General features: G+C 41.1%; 1 protein-coding gene across 13 annotated transcripts in view; it reads left to right on the top strand.

Annotated features, from left to right (window-relative positions):
• SLC8A1 (solute carrier family 8 member A1) overlaps nt 1-16,838 on the top strand; it is a 385,952-nt gene that overhangs the window by 352,790 nt on the left and 16,324 nt on the right. For all 13 annotated transcript variants that reach the window (XM_045447045.1, XM_045447046.1, XM_045447044.1 and 10 more), the window contains one exon: nt 6,568-6,843. In XM_045447045.1, the coding sequence (XP_045303001.1) occupies nt 6,568-6,843 (276 nt within the window). The remainder of the gene's footprint in view (nt 1-6,567; nt 6,844-16,838) is intronic.

Genomic DNA, 16,838 nt, shown 5'->3' on the forward strand with positions numbered 1-16,838 from the left:
ATGTATCATGTTGCAAAAAAAAAAAAAGTGATAGCTACAGAGGAGAAAGCTCAATCAAATGAGCCTGTTCATTGGATTGAACAAATCTTTGTGCTCAGAGACTAGATAGACACCAAATCAAATCAATCCCACTTGGAAAAAAAGGAATAAGATTTCATAAAGAACTTAGGCTCAAAACAATGTGTGTTGAATATAGAAAACCACTGTAGGGTGATCAAGCTTCACAGTTATTGGTTTCTATATTACATGGGGCTGTGCAGTAATGTATGCAGGGCTCAGGTCATATGGATGGCGGTGCAATTGGCAGATGTCATCCTAAATCCACTCTGTCATACTCCTGAAAAGCATCTGGTCATTCTCATATTCCCTTAATTCAAGGATACTCTTGCAAAAGAAAAATAGACTAATGATAGGTAAATACCTAGAAGTAATTGAAAGACAGACCCTTCCTCAGATTAATAGCAGCACACATTCCCCAAACTGTCCCCTATGTGACAACATAGGCCAGTTTCCCAAATTCTAGAGAGAAGAGCCAGATGTAGGCAGGGTGTTTGATTCAGGACTACATGGTTGACCTTTGACAACTAGAAATGGAAATAAGAACTGGCTACACTCAAGTAGAAATTTTGAAATGGTCATAACCATGATGCCCTCCCTTTATTTATTGTTTTCTATGTTTAGTTGGTCCCCAAGGTCTTGGGAAAGATCATACAGCTGACGTGACCCAAAAATGTATCAGATCTAGGAAAGAAACCATATAAATAACGATACAAACAGGGTACATCAATGTTTTCAAATTCCTAAAAAAGGCAACATTGTATTTATACAGCACTAAGCATTAGAAGTATTCTCAGATTCAAACTTTGAATATGTAATAGATGCTATACTTCTCAACTTGCTTCAAAAAGACATCACGTGTAGTAAAATGTTTCCTGGGCTGTTAGATCAAATCCCAAATCAGCCACTTACCAACTGTGTGATTATTTTAGAAAATCACTTAAACCCTGTGAACTTCAGGGTTTTTGTATGTACAACAGGATTAATGACGTTTACCTTGTAGCATTCTTGTAAGGATTAAATAAGATCAGATATGTGAAAAAGTTTAGTGCCTCAGTAGACACTATCATGTTCTCTCCATTTTTCTTTTCTTACACTCAAGCAACTTGGGAAAGCTGTGGTGATAATGACTCACTCAAACAGAATATAGATTCTGTGAAATCAGGATCCTCAGATCATATTGATTTACCACCTTCCTTCTGACTAGCAACAGAGAAGGAACATAGACATCTGTCTATAAAGGGGTTCACAGTTTCACAAAAGACTTTAACATTTCCTCTTCCAGTCCTTACCACAGATCTGTAATGTGGGAGTTAGGAAACTCATTTGACTGATGAGGAACTGAGGCTCAGGAAGGTCAAGTCTTGTTCCCAAAGAAGCTATGAGAATCAGAAATTGTCTTAAGTCTTCTGACCTAAGTGTCCCCTATACCCCAGTGACCTCTTTTTCTGGTTGATAAAGCCCTTACCGAAGCCAAATCCTGGGTACCTCGGGAGGGATTCACTCTAACACCTGGTCTACATTAGATGCTAAGTTATCTGCAGGTCCCAAGGTGAGGATTCCCTATCATGATCAATCATGCTAATGCTACCTTGTTCCCATGCTCCAGAGCAGGGTCAGTTCAAGTTCTGTTATGTCAGTAGTTGAACTGATGCTCTCTTCTCTGTGGTTTTAATGATTTGGCTATTTTTGTAGCTATATTTAGGAAGTCCAGCAGGTCTCAAGGAAATCATTTGAAGGGCCATGGGAAGGATTAATCGAATATAGCTTGTTATCTTTCCATTAGTGGAATCCATAAAGCTGAAAAGGAGGATTCTAACATAAGAAGATCCTTTGCTTGGGATCCTATAAAAGGGAACCCACCAAACTGCCTGTTTGTTAATACAGAGGAAGGACTTGAAAGAATTATGTAGCCTCCAGTAAGCCTAAGCTGGCAAACATACAGAACTGGAGCATTGCTATCACTTTTGCCATCACAGAATAGATGTTCCAGGTGTTTTTTGTTTTTTAATGTTCCACTGCTCTTTGCAGGAAACAAACTTCTCAGTCCTGGGGGTGATGGACAAACATCGTATTTTTCCTTCTCCAAGACAGGGTAGTTGTGCTTCATACATGGAAGTTAGTGGTCATTTTTAATATTTAGGCATCTGAGTTGGAGATTAAAATTTATAAAGAGCAGTGTGATCCCAGGAAGAAGGATGGGAAGGCACTTCTACTTAGAAATGCAATAAAACAGATGGGCCCTCCCATTCCAGATTTATGTGTTAAAATATTTCAGACACCAGGGTGCCTGGGTGGCTCAGTTGGTTAAGCGTCTGACTTTGGTTCAGGTCATGATCTCACAGTTCATGGGTTCAAGTCCCGCATTGGGCTCCATACAGTGCAGATCCTCCTTGGGATTCTCTCTCTCCCTCTCTCTGCTCCTTGCTCATGTTCTCGCTCTTAAAAAAAAAAAAAAAAAAAAAAAAAAAAATATATATATATATATATATATATATACACACACACACACACGTTTTATATATATATATATAATATACGTGTTTTATAGATGTATATACGTGTATATATACATATATGTGTATATATACACATATATATGTGTGTGTGTGTGTGTATATATATATATATACACATATATATATATTTCAGATACCTTGTAATGCTGGAGACCTACAGAAGGAAATTTATCTCTCTGTCCCTCTCTCTCATACACGCACACACTTATTTTGCATTGCACACTTATACATCATGAAGATAATTCCAGAGGACAAGATTCAATTTTGTTTCTAAAAGCCTAGAAAGTAACCTTAGGACCCAGCATGTTGACTAATCAATTAAATAATGGCAAGGAAACACAGTACAATCCCAAGTGTGGGAAAATAATGATAACTACCACGATAATCATTATCTTGAAATATCCTCACTTTGAAGAGATGATCTAATTACTCCCCTGCACATCCCTCATGGGAAAGGTGTTATTATTGCCATCCTGAAGACAAATATAGTGTCTACTCTCGATTTACAAGTGTCATTTCTTCAGAGAAGCTTCACTATTTGCTTTTTCTTCATAATGAGTCTTAGACACCCCAAATTAAGTTATTTTGTAGAATTAGAGGCAGAATAATGTTTCTATAAATAATTAAAATCCATGTTTTCCAAACTGCTTTAATCATATATCCTATGAAATTACAAACTGTCCAAAAATATAGAGGATCGTATACAAAATAAATATAACCAGAAACTCCAGTGTTTTTCCTGAGCTTCTGTGGGGTATTTTTGCAACTCTCCCATCTTTGGGATGGGGAGTTGGGGAGAAGAGGAGTTGGAGAAATTAACAGGATTCTCTTCTTCCTCTTTCTCTCCAAAAAGCCCTAAAAACAGCTGCTCTCACAGTGAGTTCTTCTGGACCCAAAGCATAGGGTGAAAGGGAAATGAGAAGAAAAGTTAGAGGGAAAAAAGAAGAAATGGATAAGCAAATAAGAAAGGAGTGGGTAATAGAAACACTGAATGGTTGTCCTTAAATATCAGTGTCATGACCCAGGAGGCTTCCGAAGGGACTGTATTAGTTTGCCAGGGCTGCTGTAACAAACAACAGAAATTTATTTTCTCACAGTTCTGGAACATAAATGTCCACGACCAAAGTGTTGGTGGGTTTGGTTTCTCCTGGGGCTTCTCTCCTTGACTGGGGAGAAGGACTGCCTTCTTGCTGTGCCTTCACATGGTCGTCTTTATTCTCATGCATCCCTGGTGTATGTCCCAATATCCTCCTCTTTAAAGGATACCAGTCTGATTAGATTAGATGAGGGCACCCTAACAGCCTCATTTTAACTTAGCCATCTCTTAAAGGCCCTATTTCCAAATACAGTCACACTCTGAGCTTAGGGCTTCACCTTAAAAATCTGGGGGAGGGGCACCTGGGTGGCTTGGTCGGTTAAGCGTCCGACTTCGGCTCAGGTCACGATCTCGCGGTCCCTGAGTTCGAGCCCCGCGTCGGGCTCTGTGCTGACAGCTCAGAGCCTGGAGCCTGTTTCAGATTCTGTGTCTCCCTCTCTCTGTGACCCTCCCCCGTTCACGCTCTGTCTCTCTCTGTCTCAAAAATAAACGTTAAAAAAATTTTTTTTTTAATCTGGGGGAGATAATTCAGCCCATAACATGTGCTTTTATTTAAAATCATCTCCTGCTTTCAGGCAAGATGTTACAAATATGTAATCAGTGTACAACATGACGCTGAAGGAGATGGGTGTTAAAAGATAAACTGAGGCACATTAAAAATTTCAAGAGTTTATTGGAGCAAATATGTATTGGAATCAGGCAGAGCCAACCCAAAATGGCTTAGGGGCACTCAGCCAATAGGAGCTAGGGGAAAGGCCTTTATACATCAGAGGAGGAAGCAAAGCAAGGAAATTACTTGATTGGCTGTCGCTTAAGTGGTTGCCTTATTTGGTAAAGCCCAGGTGACCGCCTGTGATTGGTTGCTCTAAAATTGTTTTCTCAGACAAGACTGCATTTATGGAAATTGATCTGGTTTAGGTTTTGATTTGCTTACGTAGATTACCAAAGCATTAGAGCCACCCTAGTCCAAGGGCCTCCTTCAGTGACTTTAACATGGTTAATAATGCTTTCTTACTCTAGTTAGTCACACATTTTACAACCTGCTGGTTGACTTGAGTTCCCTACCCACCTAGTCTCCAAAGGTGATTCCATTCATCTGCTGGGAGCTTCCTCCCAACACTTTGTTGGAGATGGTCCAAAGCCTCCAAGGGGAGTCTGTTTTCTCCACAGATCCCCAAAGGTTGTTTGTATGATGAGCATGTGCTCATCGAAGAGAGAGCAAGCCATTGCCTCGTCTCTCTTCTGTGAGGTGACAGGTGACAAATGGAGACTTTCCTCTTCTCATGTTTTGTGAGACACCCTCTTCCCTCAAAGCTCCTCTGCTGTAAGGGTTTTCCCAGTAACGATCTGCACCAGATGGCTTGACCACCAGAGTGCCTCAGAGAGTGCACACGCATTTGCTCCTTTCTGGTAGTCTCCGGTCACACAGTCAGATGGGAAGTCTGACAGCCTCACCTGCTGCTGCCAACTGCATTAGTTGGACAAAGGGGATCTTTGGTTACAAGATTTGTAGGGGTTGGGGATGAACAAAGTCCTCAAGGAGTTCTTCCCAAAATGGCACAAAACACATGAAATTATATTGGCCAGCACTTCAAGAAGAGTTGACATTCAGTATCCCAATTTTCAAACATGTGAATGAGAACTGTATCCCATTCTAGAAGAAGTCTGTTTTAGAATGCTATTATTGATTTCCTGGTTCCTTTAAATAATAAGCTTGGTGCATTTCTTTATGCACTGATCGTAGGATGTAATTGGCAGAATTGTGCAGTGTGTGCATATATTATGTAATTAAGTAGTTATATAAAGTCAGTGGAAATTCATGCATGCATTACTTCATTTAACAAGCACTTAGCCAGCTTATCACAGATGCTGGAGATGGGACCAAACACTAGGGACACAAAAATGAACAAACTCCTGCCCTCGACAGGCTCACAGTCAACTGGAAAAGAAAGTGAATGGACAGTACTGGAGAGAGACTGGTTGTTGAGTGTGCATCAAAATCGCCTGTGCCACCCCCCTTCCACTCCACCCCCAGTCCTCTAGTTTCTGATTCTGCAGGGCCAGGAATTTGCTTTTCTAACAAGGTCTCTGGTGATGCTGATATTGCTGGCTGAGGGACCACAGTTTGAGAACCCTGATCTAGTGTCACAAGTGTCGGGGGGCGGGGGGGTTGGAAGTACTGGCTGGAGGGCAAGGGGGCCATCAGAGGTTTCACAAAGGAAGTGAGTTTTAAGGGATGAGTGGGGAAGGGTAGGGAGGGAGGGATTAGGACATGCCAAACACATTTAGTTCTAAAGGACAAAAGTTGGAGAAAGTACATATGGTTTGAAAACAAATACAGATGATTCCATTTGGCTAGGATGAAGTTTGAGTTTGAAGTAATTGCAAGAGATAAAGCTGAAGAAATGTATAAGGCCCAGAGCTGTGATTGAGGGCCTTGTTTGAACACTGTCCTGTAGGTGATTATTTCACCATGGATCTCCAGAGCCAGCCTTCAAGCTGGAAGGAAAGAACTTTGGCCAAAGGGCTCTGTCGTAGTTACCCTGCATCAAAAGAAGCTTCTTTCTGAGCCTGGCACAGGGCTTCCCAGTCTGTTGGAAGAAATCCTTTTCATTTCTCTGAAGGTGATAGGACAGTAGAAAGGGTGTGTTGATTGAGTATAACCAGAACTGGGTGGGGCTTAAGTATTTGCCAGTGACCAGTGAACCACAGTGAGGGGGTATGTCAGTAGTTTAATAATTAATTGACTAATTATGATTGGCTCTTGGAAAACCCTAAGCTTCAGTCACCTCTAATGACCTCCTGGTTACTCAGGCCTAGGAAGGAGGCAGTTGAAGAGAGGAAGAGCCCAATTAGTGCAGGTTGTGATGAAATGTGCTTCATTCCTGTCTCCAGGGGAAGATGACGACGACGATGAATGTGGGGAGGAGAAGCTACCCTCCTGTTTCGATTATGTGATGCATTTCCTGACTGTGTTCTGGAAGGTCCTCTTCGCCTTCGTCCCCCCTACAGAATACTGGAACGGCTGGGCCTGTTTCATTGTCTCCATCCTCATGATCGGCATACTGACAGCTTTCATTGGAGACCTGGCTTCCCACTTCGGATGCACCATTGGCCTGAAAGATTCTGTGACTGCGGTAGTGTTCGTCGCGCTTGGAACTTCGGTACCAGGTAGAGAATGCATTCGTATATGATTTCCCCCAGACGTGGAAGCCCATGTGCCTTCCTGACCTTTTCTTTCTCACAATTTCAAGGACTGTGCTAACAAACCAGGCTTATGAAAGACAAGAGCCCAGAGATATAAATAATGTCACTGCCAGAAAACTGTCATGGCAGTTTTCAAGGTTAGAACGCTGGCCAGTATCATCATGGTGACAGGAAAGCATTCCCAGAGGGACTGCCTGGCCTGCGTGGAGAGAACACATTGGTTTGATGGATAGATCGATAGATCAGCTTCCCATTACAATTAGCACTTTCAAAAACACGAAATTACAGGATCATCTTCAAGCACAAAATTTGTCTTTTAGATATTTACTAATGTTTGGATAATTTCCATGAAACTGTATGGTTGGATACTTGAGATAAATACCTACTGAAAACCTGATACAATATTCTCTTGACCCAAATGTTAATGGGAATAAGTTTACAAAAAAAGTCGACATTGAGCAGGACAGGGAAAAAGTAATTCTGGCCAAAGTGAGCAGGGCAGCTACACATTTCGTGGATGTCCCTTCATGCATTCCTTATAAGCTGAATTTTTCCTCCCACCTACAACTGTAGTTCATTATATTTGCTAAGACTTGTAAGAAATCCTCCTCCCAAACTTGACATTGACAGCAGTAACTTTCAAACTTTGGTGAGCATCAAAATTACCTGGGAGCCTGTTTAAAACAATGCAAATACCCTGAACCTACCATCAACCTGAGGAGTCAGAAGATCTGGAGGACAGGCCCAGACAATGTGTGTTTTAAGTTCACAGGTGATTCTGGTGCACATCAGACCCTACTGTAACTGAAGTTCTGGATCCAGTCCCCAGCACTAGTTGACATCATGGCAGATATATGGCTAACCCTGGCTTTTGGTTCTGAGTCTGAAAACAAGTACGGCTTAAATCATGTATATATCTCCTCACTGGAAGTTACTAGCTGTTCTTCTGCACTCTGACATTTATCATCTCAGTGACTGTGGACAAGTCTCTGAGCCTTCATTTGTAAAATTGGGAGAGTCCTATATAACTTGCAGAATTGTGGTACGGGCTGGAGAAGACACCTATAAATTATGCATCTACTAAAACATTTGAAACAGAAGGAATTTGATTAAAACAGCAGCTTTTGTTAATTAGTTATTTATGAATGGCTGAGGACGGTCTGACCAGTGTAAGTTTGGACAATTCATCTTTGAGTAACCGGGAATAAACTGTCCAGATTTATACTGGTGAGCTATATTACACATGGTATTATCCAACTGATCGACCATTTGGGAGTCCTGATCAAGGGGTCCGGTATAGTTCCGGTGTCCAACTGAGATGATGGAGGCACCAGAGGATCTAGGGGGTACTTTCACTCCCGCCATGGAGCAGGACTATGCAGTCTTCCATTTGACTGCTGATCCTCGGGGGTGGGGGGGCGGGAAGCAGACACCCTCTCAACCCCAGCTGTTTCTAGCAATTTCCATTTTGATCTTTACTTTGAATTTTTTCCCGAAAATAACCAGAAATTTAGCAAGCAGGAGGAGAACCTTAAAATATTCTTATTGCGAGTTGTTTTGTTTAGAGAACAACTGTACCAAAAGGAACAAAACATAACGGCTATCCGTTGCTCTATCTCAGGTTACTATAGGAAACTATGCTTTGGAATCTACTCTCCCTAAGGCTGGTGCTCAGGTTAGCACGCACTCTTGGCCCTGGGTTTAACCCTCGAGGAGAATATGTGCAAATTAGGATAACGAAAGCAAAACTTAGGTCTCTCGTCCGTGTTACTCAAAATCAGCTTACCTCTCTGGAAACGCAGCCAGTGGTCCTACCAAATGCATCTCCTGTTTTCGAAAGGATCAGAAGAAATGATTTTACTAAGTCAAATCCTTGTTTCTAAATATTTACATTTTTAAAAAATCTCCCAGCTCCTCATTTCAATACCTCAAAACTGGCTCCTTTCCCTATATACCAGTCTTCCAACGTGCTTGTGTGCCTCTCTTGTTTTAAACTCTTGAAAAGTGTGGCAGCCATACCATATCATTAAGTTTTTTTTTTTTTTTTTCTGGAACGTGAAATGTGGATGACACTAAACCTCAGTGTTTGGAGGGGTCATTGTTCTGCCACTTAAAACCAGCTCAGGGGCGCCTGGGTGGCGCAGTCGGTTAAGCGTCCGACTTCAGCCAGGTCACGATCTCGCGGTCCGTGAGTTCGAGCCCCGCGTCGGGCTCTGGGCTGATGGCTCAGAGCCTGGAGCCTGTTTCCGATTCTGTGTCTCCCTCTCTCTCTGCCCCTCCCCCGTTCATGTTCTGTCTCTCTCTGTCCCAAAAATAAATAAAAACGTTGAAAAAAAAATTAAAAAAAAAAAAAAAAACCAGCTCAGAACCCAGGTAGGGGCATCAAGAGGTAAGAAAGCCTGTTGGGGAGAATCCAACAGAATCATTAGCTGTCAGAATGGTTTCCCTTCACCGCCAAAAATTCTTCCCATTGGAAAACAGATTCCTTCGCTCTGCTACCTGGAGAATTCCTGTAATTTGCTGCAATATTAGCTGCGCAGCATGCCCCCCACACAATATATTCACAGGTAATCTCATCATATTTATATAAACAGACATCCCCCCCAAAAAAAGCTGTGCAAGTTGAATGAGATGCTGAGCAAACATAATATTTCTGACTTGATTCTTCAACCCTGGTGATTCAGAGAAGTGCCTTATTCTAGCTTCTGACTCCTCAAAAAAAAAAAAAAAAAAAAAAAAATGATGCTATTGTTCCCAGATGACAAAGCCCAGTTGGTACAGGTAGAAGAATAAAGGAGAGACTAGTTCTTTTCACCGAAAGCGTACCATTAATTGGCACTGGTCCTGAGACCCCGCTTTTTCTCTAGGTTGATGTCTTGACACTTTTCCTAAAGCAGAAGGGTTCCCGGCTAGTGTTCAATGTGCTGCTTGCCTCTTTGTGGTGAGACCCTTGAACTCTCAGCTTGGAATGGCCTGCCCTAAGCAGGATTAAATATTTAAATATCTCAAAGTTGTTTTTTTTAATATTTTTATCATATTTTTCAAACTCTATGGGGGGAAAAGAGCTTCTCCCTCATGCCACTGGTATCAAATATTCATTCTAGCCTATTGGCAGAGGAGGACCCCTGAGGGTCTGCACTCCCCCTCAACATTAGGTATGCTGAGATGACCTTAAGGACTCACACCTGCTAGCAGAGCAAGAACCTTCTTTTCCAGAGAAGAGGGGCTTCCTGAATAGTCTCCTCCCACCTCTAAATGGTGGCATAGGCAGAGCCTACTCTCCAGCTCCGCCTTCCCCATCTGGGCCCATCACACCAGTCTCCATGGCTTAAATGCCGCCAGCGTGCCAATGATTACCAAACGTGTATCTCCAGTCTCCACCTTCCTGAGTTCTAGATTCATATGCCAACTGCCCTCCCTATATTGATGCTGGATGTGGAAGTTGGGGCTCCAAATCACCGTGTGCAGAGTGGAACGGCTTTATTTCCACTGCCCAGCTGCCTTATCCTTCAACCAAACTTATTCCTTCCAGATCTTGCCTTTTTTCAGGAAAACAGTATCATCATCTACCCAGTGTCCTTGATTTCTTTTTCCTTGTCCCCACAGTCAAGCCATCCTTAGGTCCTGCAGATCTTACCACTCCGGTACATCATGATGGGACCACTTAGTTCTCTATAACCAAGTCCAGACAGGCCATTCTCTCTGACTCCTACAGTAGCTTCTTGTCTCCATGCTTCTTCTAGGGATTGTTTTAAGATGGCAATCAGACCGCATTTCTGCTTACCATCTTCCAAGGGCTTCCTACTTCACTGAAGATGAACTTCAAAAGTATCCTCCTGGCTTACAAAGAAAGCCCTATGTGACTTGGCCCTTGCCTGTCTTTCCATTGTTTTCCTCCTTGTTCTTCAGTCCCACTGGCCTTTTTATTGTCCTCCACACATCAAGTTCGTTCCTTTCTCAAGGTTACACTAGCTGTCGAAAATGCTCTTCCCCCTCCATTTACCCAAGACTGGTTCTTTGTCTTCAATTATAGTTCATCCTAAATGTCACTTCCTCGAAGAGACCTTTCCTAACCACACAATGTGAAGTGGTTCAAACAATTCATTTGTGTTATATCACCCTTTTTCCATAGAGTCTTTATTACCTTCTGGATTTTTTGGTTTATTTTTGAATGTTATTGTCTACCTCTCCCCACTGAAATGTAGGCTTCATGGGAGCAGAAACCTTGCCCTTTTAATGTCTCTCTCTCATATTTTTGGCTTCAAAAATGATGCCCAGATAACAGATAATACAATTGCATGTGCCCATTGTTTGGCCGTGTATGTGAATGTGTTGTGTCTATAAATGAACAGACAAATCATCCATTGACACTTTATTGTGAGTACTCAGATGACTTTCTTAACACCTTCTAGAGACAAGTAAGAAAGTTATGATTGAGGGAGATGAGCAGTAGATACTTTTATAGTGTGGATTATTCTTGAAGAATATATTTGGGCAGGTTATTGTAGTAAGAAGGGCAAGGATAACTTGAGAGCAGTGAGTCTCCTCTTTCATAATGTGGCTATGATGGGAAGGGTGATGAGGGGCAAGATATTTTTTGTCTCTTTCTTCATTCTCTTCTCTATGATCGCTGATTTTCAGATCCAGAACTCAGGCCAATACTTTTAAAACTTTAGGTATATTTTGTGTAGTACTAATTAGGCATTCTGCAGTAGCCTGACTTGGGACCATAACTAGGTTATGTCAGATTGTTTCTATGGGAAATAGGCTCGAAATCTCAAAGAAATTAATGCAAGAAGTTTAGAAGCCAGCCATTTTTGTATGAGGCACCACCTATAGCAAATACTATTTTTCCGTACATTTACTTGGATGAAATTGTGTACATTGGGCCAAAATATTCCAGCTTCTATATCACATTCCAAACACAGGTGTTCCTTGCATCTCTTGCTTCTATTGGAATCAAGTAGAAGCAAGCATTCTTCCTTACAGAGAAAACTCTTAGATGTTAACGAGTTGGGAATATTTTGACTTCACTCAGTCTACCTTGGTCGTGGTCCATACGTCTTGATTAGACTTGTGCCTGAAGCTGGCCTACTGCCCCTTGTATCCTCCCATTAGGAGCTGTTTACTCCTAGGACCACAACAGTTTTAAAATTGGGCATTCTAAGGCTGCTTCTTAGCCTCTGGTATTGTTAGATTTCTCTGTTCACTTCTAGTGTTTTGAATATCCTTTGAGTTTTGTCAAGTAGGAATTATTTCATTGTAGACACTTTAAATCATGAAGAGAAAGAAAAGAGATGATCTTAGGCATTTTTCCCATTCTGTATATAGAATCTTTTTTTAAAGAATAAAACCTTATTTTAGAGAAAATGTATGCTATTTTTAAGTTACATTACTTCCAGGTTTCTAAACACCATAGGAAGAATTTGACAAAAAACTAGTTATACTAGCTATTCACTATGTTTGCTTAGTGAAGCGTCATGAATATGCACCAAGGAGGTAGAGAGTTTTAGAACTATAGGTACAGAGCTTTAGAACTGAATCCAGGAAGCTGGACTTCCAACCATTACTCATTGTATGACTGGAATCAGTTGTTTGACTCAGCCTTGGTTTTCCTGCCTGTAAAACAGGCATGATGATACATGGCAATTTGTTTAAACTTTTTTTTAATGTTTTATTTATTTTTGAAAGCAAGAGAGACAGACCACGGGCGTGGGAGGGGCAGAAAGTGAGGGAGACACAGAATCCAAAGCAGGCTCCAGGCTCTGAGCTGTCAGCACAGAGCCCGACGGGCTCGAACTCACAGACAGCGAGATCATGACCTGAACCGAAGTCAGATGCTTAACCGACTGAGCCACCCAGGAGCCCCGATACATGGCAATTTAAGCAGAGTTGATGAGAGGATTAAAGTAATATGGATCTCAGAGCACTTTGTCAACCGAAAATTGCTATAAATCTAGGAAATAACATTCTCTACACTGACATCAACTCTCAAAATGTCAAAAGGAATAGAAACCATCAGAAAATGAGAAAGAATAGGAAAAATATTATGATCAGGGAAGGAAACTTTTAAAACTTTACCACTCCACTGTGTGTTAGGCAGACACACTGTATTTATATTATCTATTATTTCATTTAGATCATATCATTAAGTTACATGAAGTGATTTTTGTCTCCTCTGAGATTTTCTTGTCCCTGAGACCCAACCATTCTCTAAAAGTGAATTTATTTTTTACCTCTTTGGCATTGTGCTAGAAAACATTGCAGATATGTATGTGTATGTATATATACATATATACATATGTGTATATATATATATATATATACACACACACACACTATATATATATATATATATATATATATATAATGCATATATATAACATATATAAAATATATTATTTATTCATGGTTAACATGTTTTGGTTTTTACTTTCCTAACTTCTAAAAACTCTGAAAACTACATTATAGAGTATACTTGAGTAACAAAGACATTACAATTTATTAAATCCCGCTGCTTTATTTCCCAGGGGATCCTAACATAACTAGTACAGTCATGCAGGTTGTATAGACAGCGGTGCCTCTGTTTAAAAGTCCCTGTATCGCGTAAAGACCGCACCAATATCCTCACTTACATAATGAAATTAAGGCCCACAGAGAATAAATGATTTGCTCATATTCAGTCCAAGTTTCATTCGATGACAAATTGTCTCTCCTTATCATAATCTGGTATTCAACCACTCTATTTTTTTATGTGGATTTATTTTTTATATGGATTTATTTTTAAAGTATCCCATATTTTCCCACATATCTTATAATTTGTGGGAAATTACTTCTTTCTTTGCTTCAATTTAGTATTTCCTACTTTTAAAGCATGCCACAGTAGAATTACATTCAAGCTCTTTGAGGTCAGGCACCTTATATCCTTGTTCCTTTGGCATGGAAAGCACCTAGTAGGGTACATGCTTCAAAACATTACAGAAATGATAAAGGCCTATTTCTATACCCATAAACACTTAGCATTTCCTACCTGTAAAAATTTAAAGGAGGTTTGGTCATTCTGGGCCGAGACCAAAGCTTCCTGTGATACACGGCTGACCAGGCACGGGGGTCAGGATCAGGAAGGGCATATCGGGGATGTTCTCCCAGCAGTCACGTTCTGCAGACTTACTGGAAACTCTGGAAATCAAGCCGTTTTCTAGGTCTCTGAGCAGGAGTAGGAGCCTGGGAGTAGAATCACTAGAAGTAACTATCCAAGGCATCTATCAGTACATACACTCAGCCTCCCCCTTACTTAACAACAGAGATGGGGTCAGAAGGAAACACAGCACAGTCAGATACTCTTCTCAGGGTAAATTGTATCCAGCCATTCTGAAATCCCACAGCCATCTGATCTACCCTGGAGAATAACGAGGAATCCGACTGATAACAACCATGTCCTCTCCCTCCATCCTACTTCAGATAGATTTGGTGTTTTCATTTCTGGGTTCACGGATTAACTGGGAAACAGCCTCAATATAAGAATTATGCAAAATCATCTCTTAGTGGGGTATTCATGGTTCTCCACAAGACGGTATAAAAGAATATGAGCTTTAGAGTCAGGTAAACGTGAGTTCAAATCCACCCACCCCACCTCTAGAGGCAAATTGCTTGACTCCTGTCAACCTTAGTTCATTAATCTGAATAACAGTCATGGGGACATGAAAATCTGCCTCAGAGTTGTAGTGAAGATGGCATGAGAGCACCTTTATCAAGCACCCGGTACAGGGCCTAGCATATAATTGGTGCTTGAAAAACATATTAGATCTCTCTTCCTTTCTACCTCAATGTACTGATAAATAGGCTTAGGCCTCCCGGTAGTTAGCTCAGCTATATCACAGCAAGTGAAAAATAGCAAACCAAGTAAATTCGCAGCCCATCTTCATTACGAGGTCCTGTGTTAGGAATTCCTACATTAGGAATTCAGGTTTGGTGGACATTCTCAATTGTGTTCCTGTTTCCTGCAATTTTACCCCGAGCTTTTACACTCAACATTGGCATTTCAACTCAGACGCGGTTGAAGAGAACATACCATAGCTACATATTACCTGTATACGAATTTAATCGGGTGATTAACATTTCACAACAGCTTAAATGGGAATGAAAACAGAATTGCTTTACTCTGCACCAGGATTTCCCCATGGCTATAATGTTGGTTCCCCCAGGAAGATCCGAAAGGGCAGGTGTATTTTGTTTCCAGATACCTGAATAAGCAGTCAGTTTCTTCGCCACCAAGAAAGGTCAGGACTGCTGAAAATGGGGCCCTCTGATCACAGTCAGGCCAAGAGGCAGAGCCACCCAGGGACACGGCCAGAGGTCCAGCACCGGGCAACCCTTAATCACTCAGAGGGCTTTCCACAGGACCTTCTCTCACCCTCATGCCAGTGACCAGCCAGCTGGAGGTAAAACGCTCGGAATGTTCCAGCACACTTTCTCATGAATAGGTGAGGTCATAGGACTTGAAGGAAGCTTACAAAAGCAAGCATTTCTAAGGACAGAGAGAAACAAAGGAAGGCTGGATACCAGATTTCACAAGATTTGCTCCACAAATGGCACAAGAACTGCCTGTTATTCTAAACTAAAACACAGTGGGGAATAGACTAAGTGCAGCAGACCCAAAGCATTTTTGTAAAAACCTGGGAAACACCCATTTCAAAACTATTTGAATCCCTTATTCTTACAGCCCAAAAGAAGAATTTGTATTTAGTACTTACAAATTTTTTGTTGGCAATTGCAATCTTTAATTTGTATCAAGAGGTAGCACTGTATGGGGTCCCTGGCATGGAGCACAAGGCTGGAGGGGGACCAGGATGCTGACAATGATGTCATCTACCAGGAGGTGGCCCCGGGGAGCTGAGAATGCAGCACGCGTCATGCCCAATGTGACATAAGCCTGTCTTTGGATTAGTGCCCCAATCCCACGTCAACCACCTTCACTCAGTCCCACAAAAATCATGGTGTAAAAGAAGGGAAACTAAAAATGTTTCATCCTAGTCTTCTCTGGGTCTTCTTGCCTAGTCTAGGTCAGACAGAGCAAGGATATTGGCAGAAACATCACGCTGTTCAGTGGTTTGTGTGTGTGTGTGTGTGTGTTGTATGTGTTGTGTTGTATTCAGAGAGCTGGTGTTATGAATGTGCAATGCGAATGAATGTAGATTTCCTCTCCTTTTTAGTCTTGAGGTATATTCCAAAGGGAAAAAAAAAAACTTCAAGTGAAGACCTTAGGCCTGTTTGCTCCAAGGGGACTAACAATAGCCTGGGTCTCTTAGAAGTGACTTGAAAATAATGTTGAGGTGATAACTTTCATTTCTCCCTTGTCACATGTGAAAATTAGATAATGAAAATGAAAAATTTCAAGAACCACTGTTGTGCTTTTTTTTTTTCTTTTAAATTCAGGCCTCAGGCTGCATTTTTAAACAACCTTGTAGGCATAATTTATATACCATAAAAGTCACCCATTGAAATGTACAGTTAAGGGAGTTTTTATTTTTTTAGCAAATCTACAGTGCCCTACAATCATTACCCTAATCCAGCTTTAGAACATTTCATCACTTCCCTCTTGGCTACTGATAGGTAATCCCCACCTCTACCCACATGAATTTCTTCCCTCTTGGCTACGGGCAGGTAATCCCCACCTTTGCCTCCTGCCCCAGGGAGCCACTAATGTAACTTTGAAGACCCCACAGATTCGGCTTCTTTCAGCGTTTCTCAAGGACCAATCTGAATGTAAAAATATCATGGATCCTCCACACGATGGTAACTATACTTTAGTAATACATAAATGTAGGGATTTACCTCAGATTCTGTAAAATTTTAAGATAATTTTTGTTTTATTCACCATAACATCTCTATAGTCATTTGCAAACTACAAATATGAGATATTTTTGGTTTTTATTGCTTTGTGAATATAGAGATATGTG

The sequence above is a fragment of the Leopardus geoffroyi genome, chromosome A3 (genome assembly GCF_018350155.1).
Source record: "Leopardus geoffroyi isolate Oge1 chromosome A3, O.geoffroyi_Oge1_pat1.0, whole genome shotgun sequence".
Lineage (NCBI taxonomy): Eukaryota > Metazoa > Chordata > Mammalia > Carnivora > Felidae > Leopardus > Leopardus geoffroyi.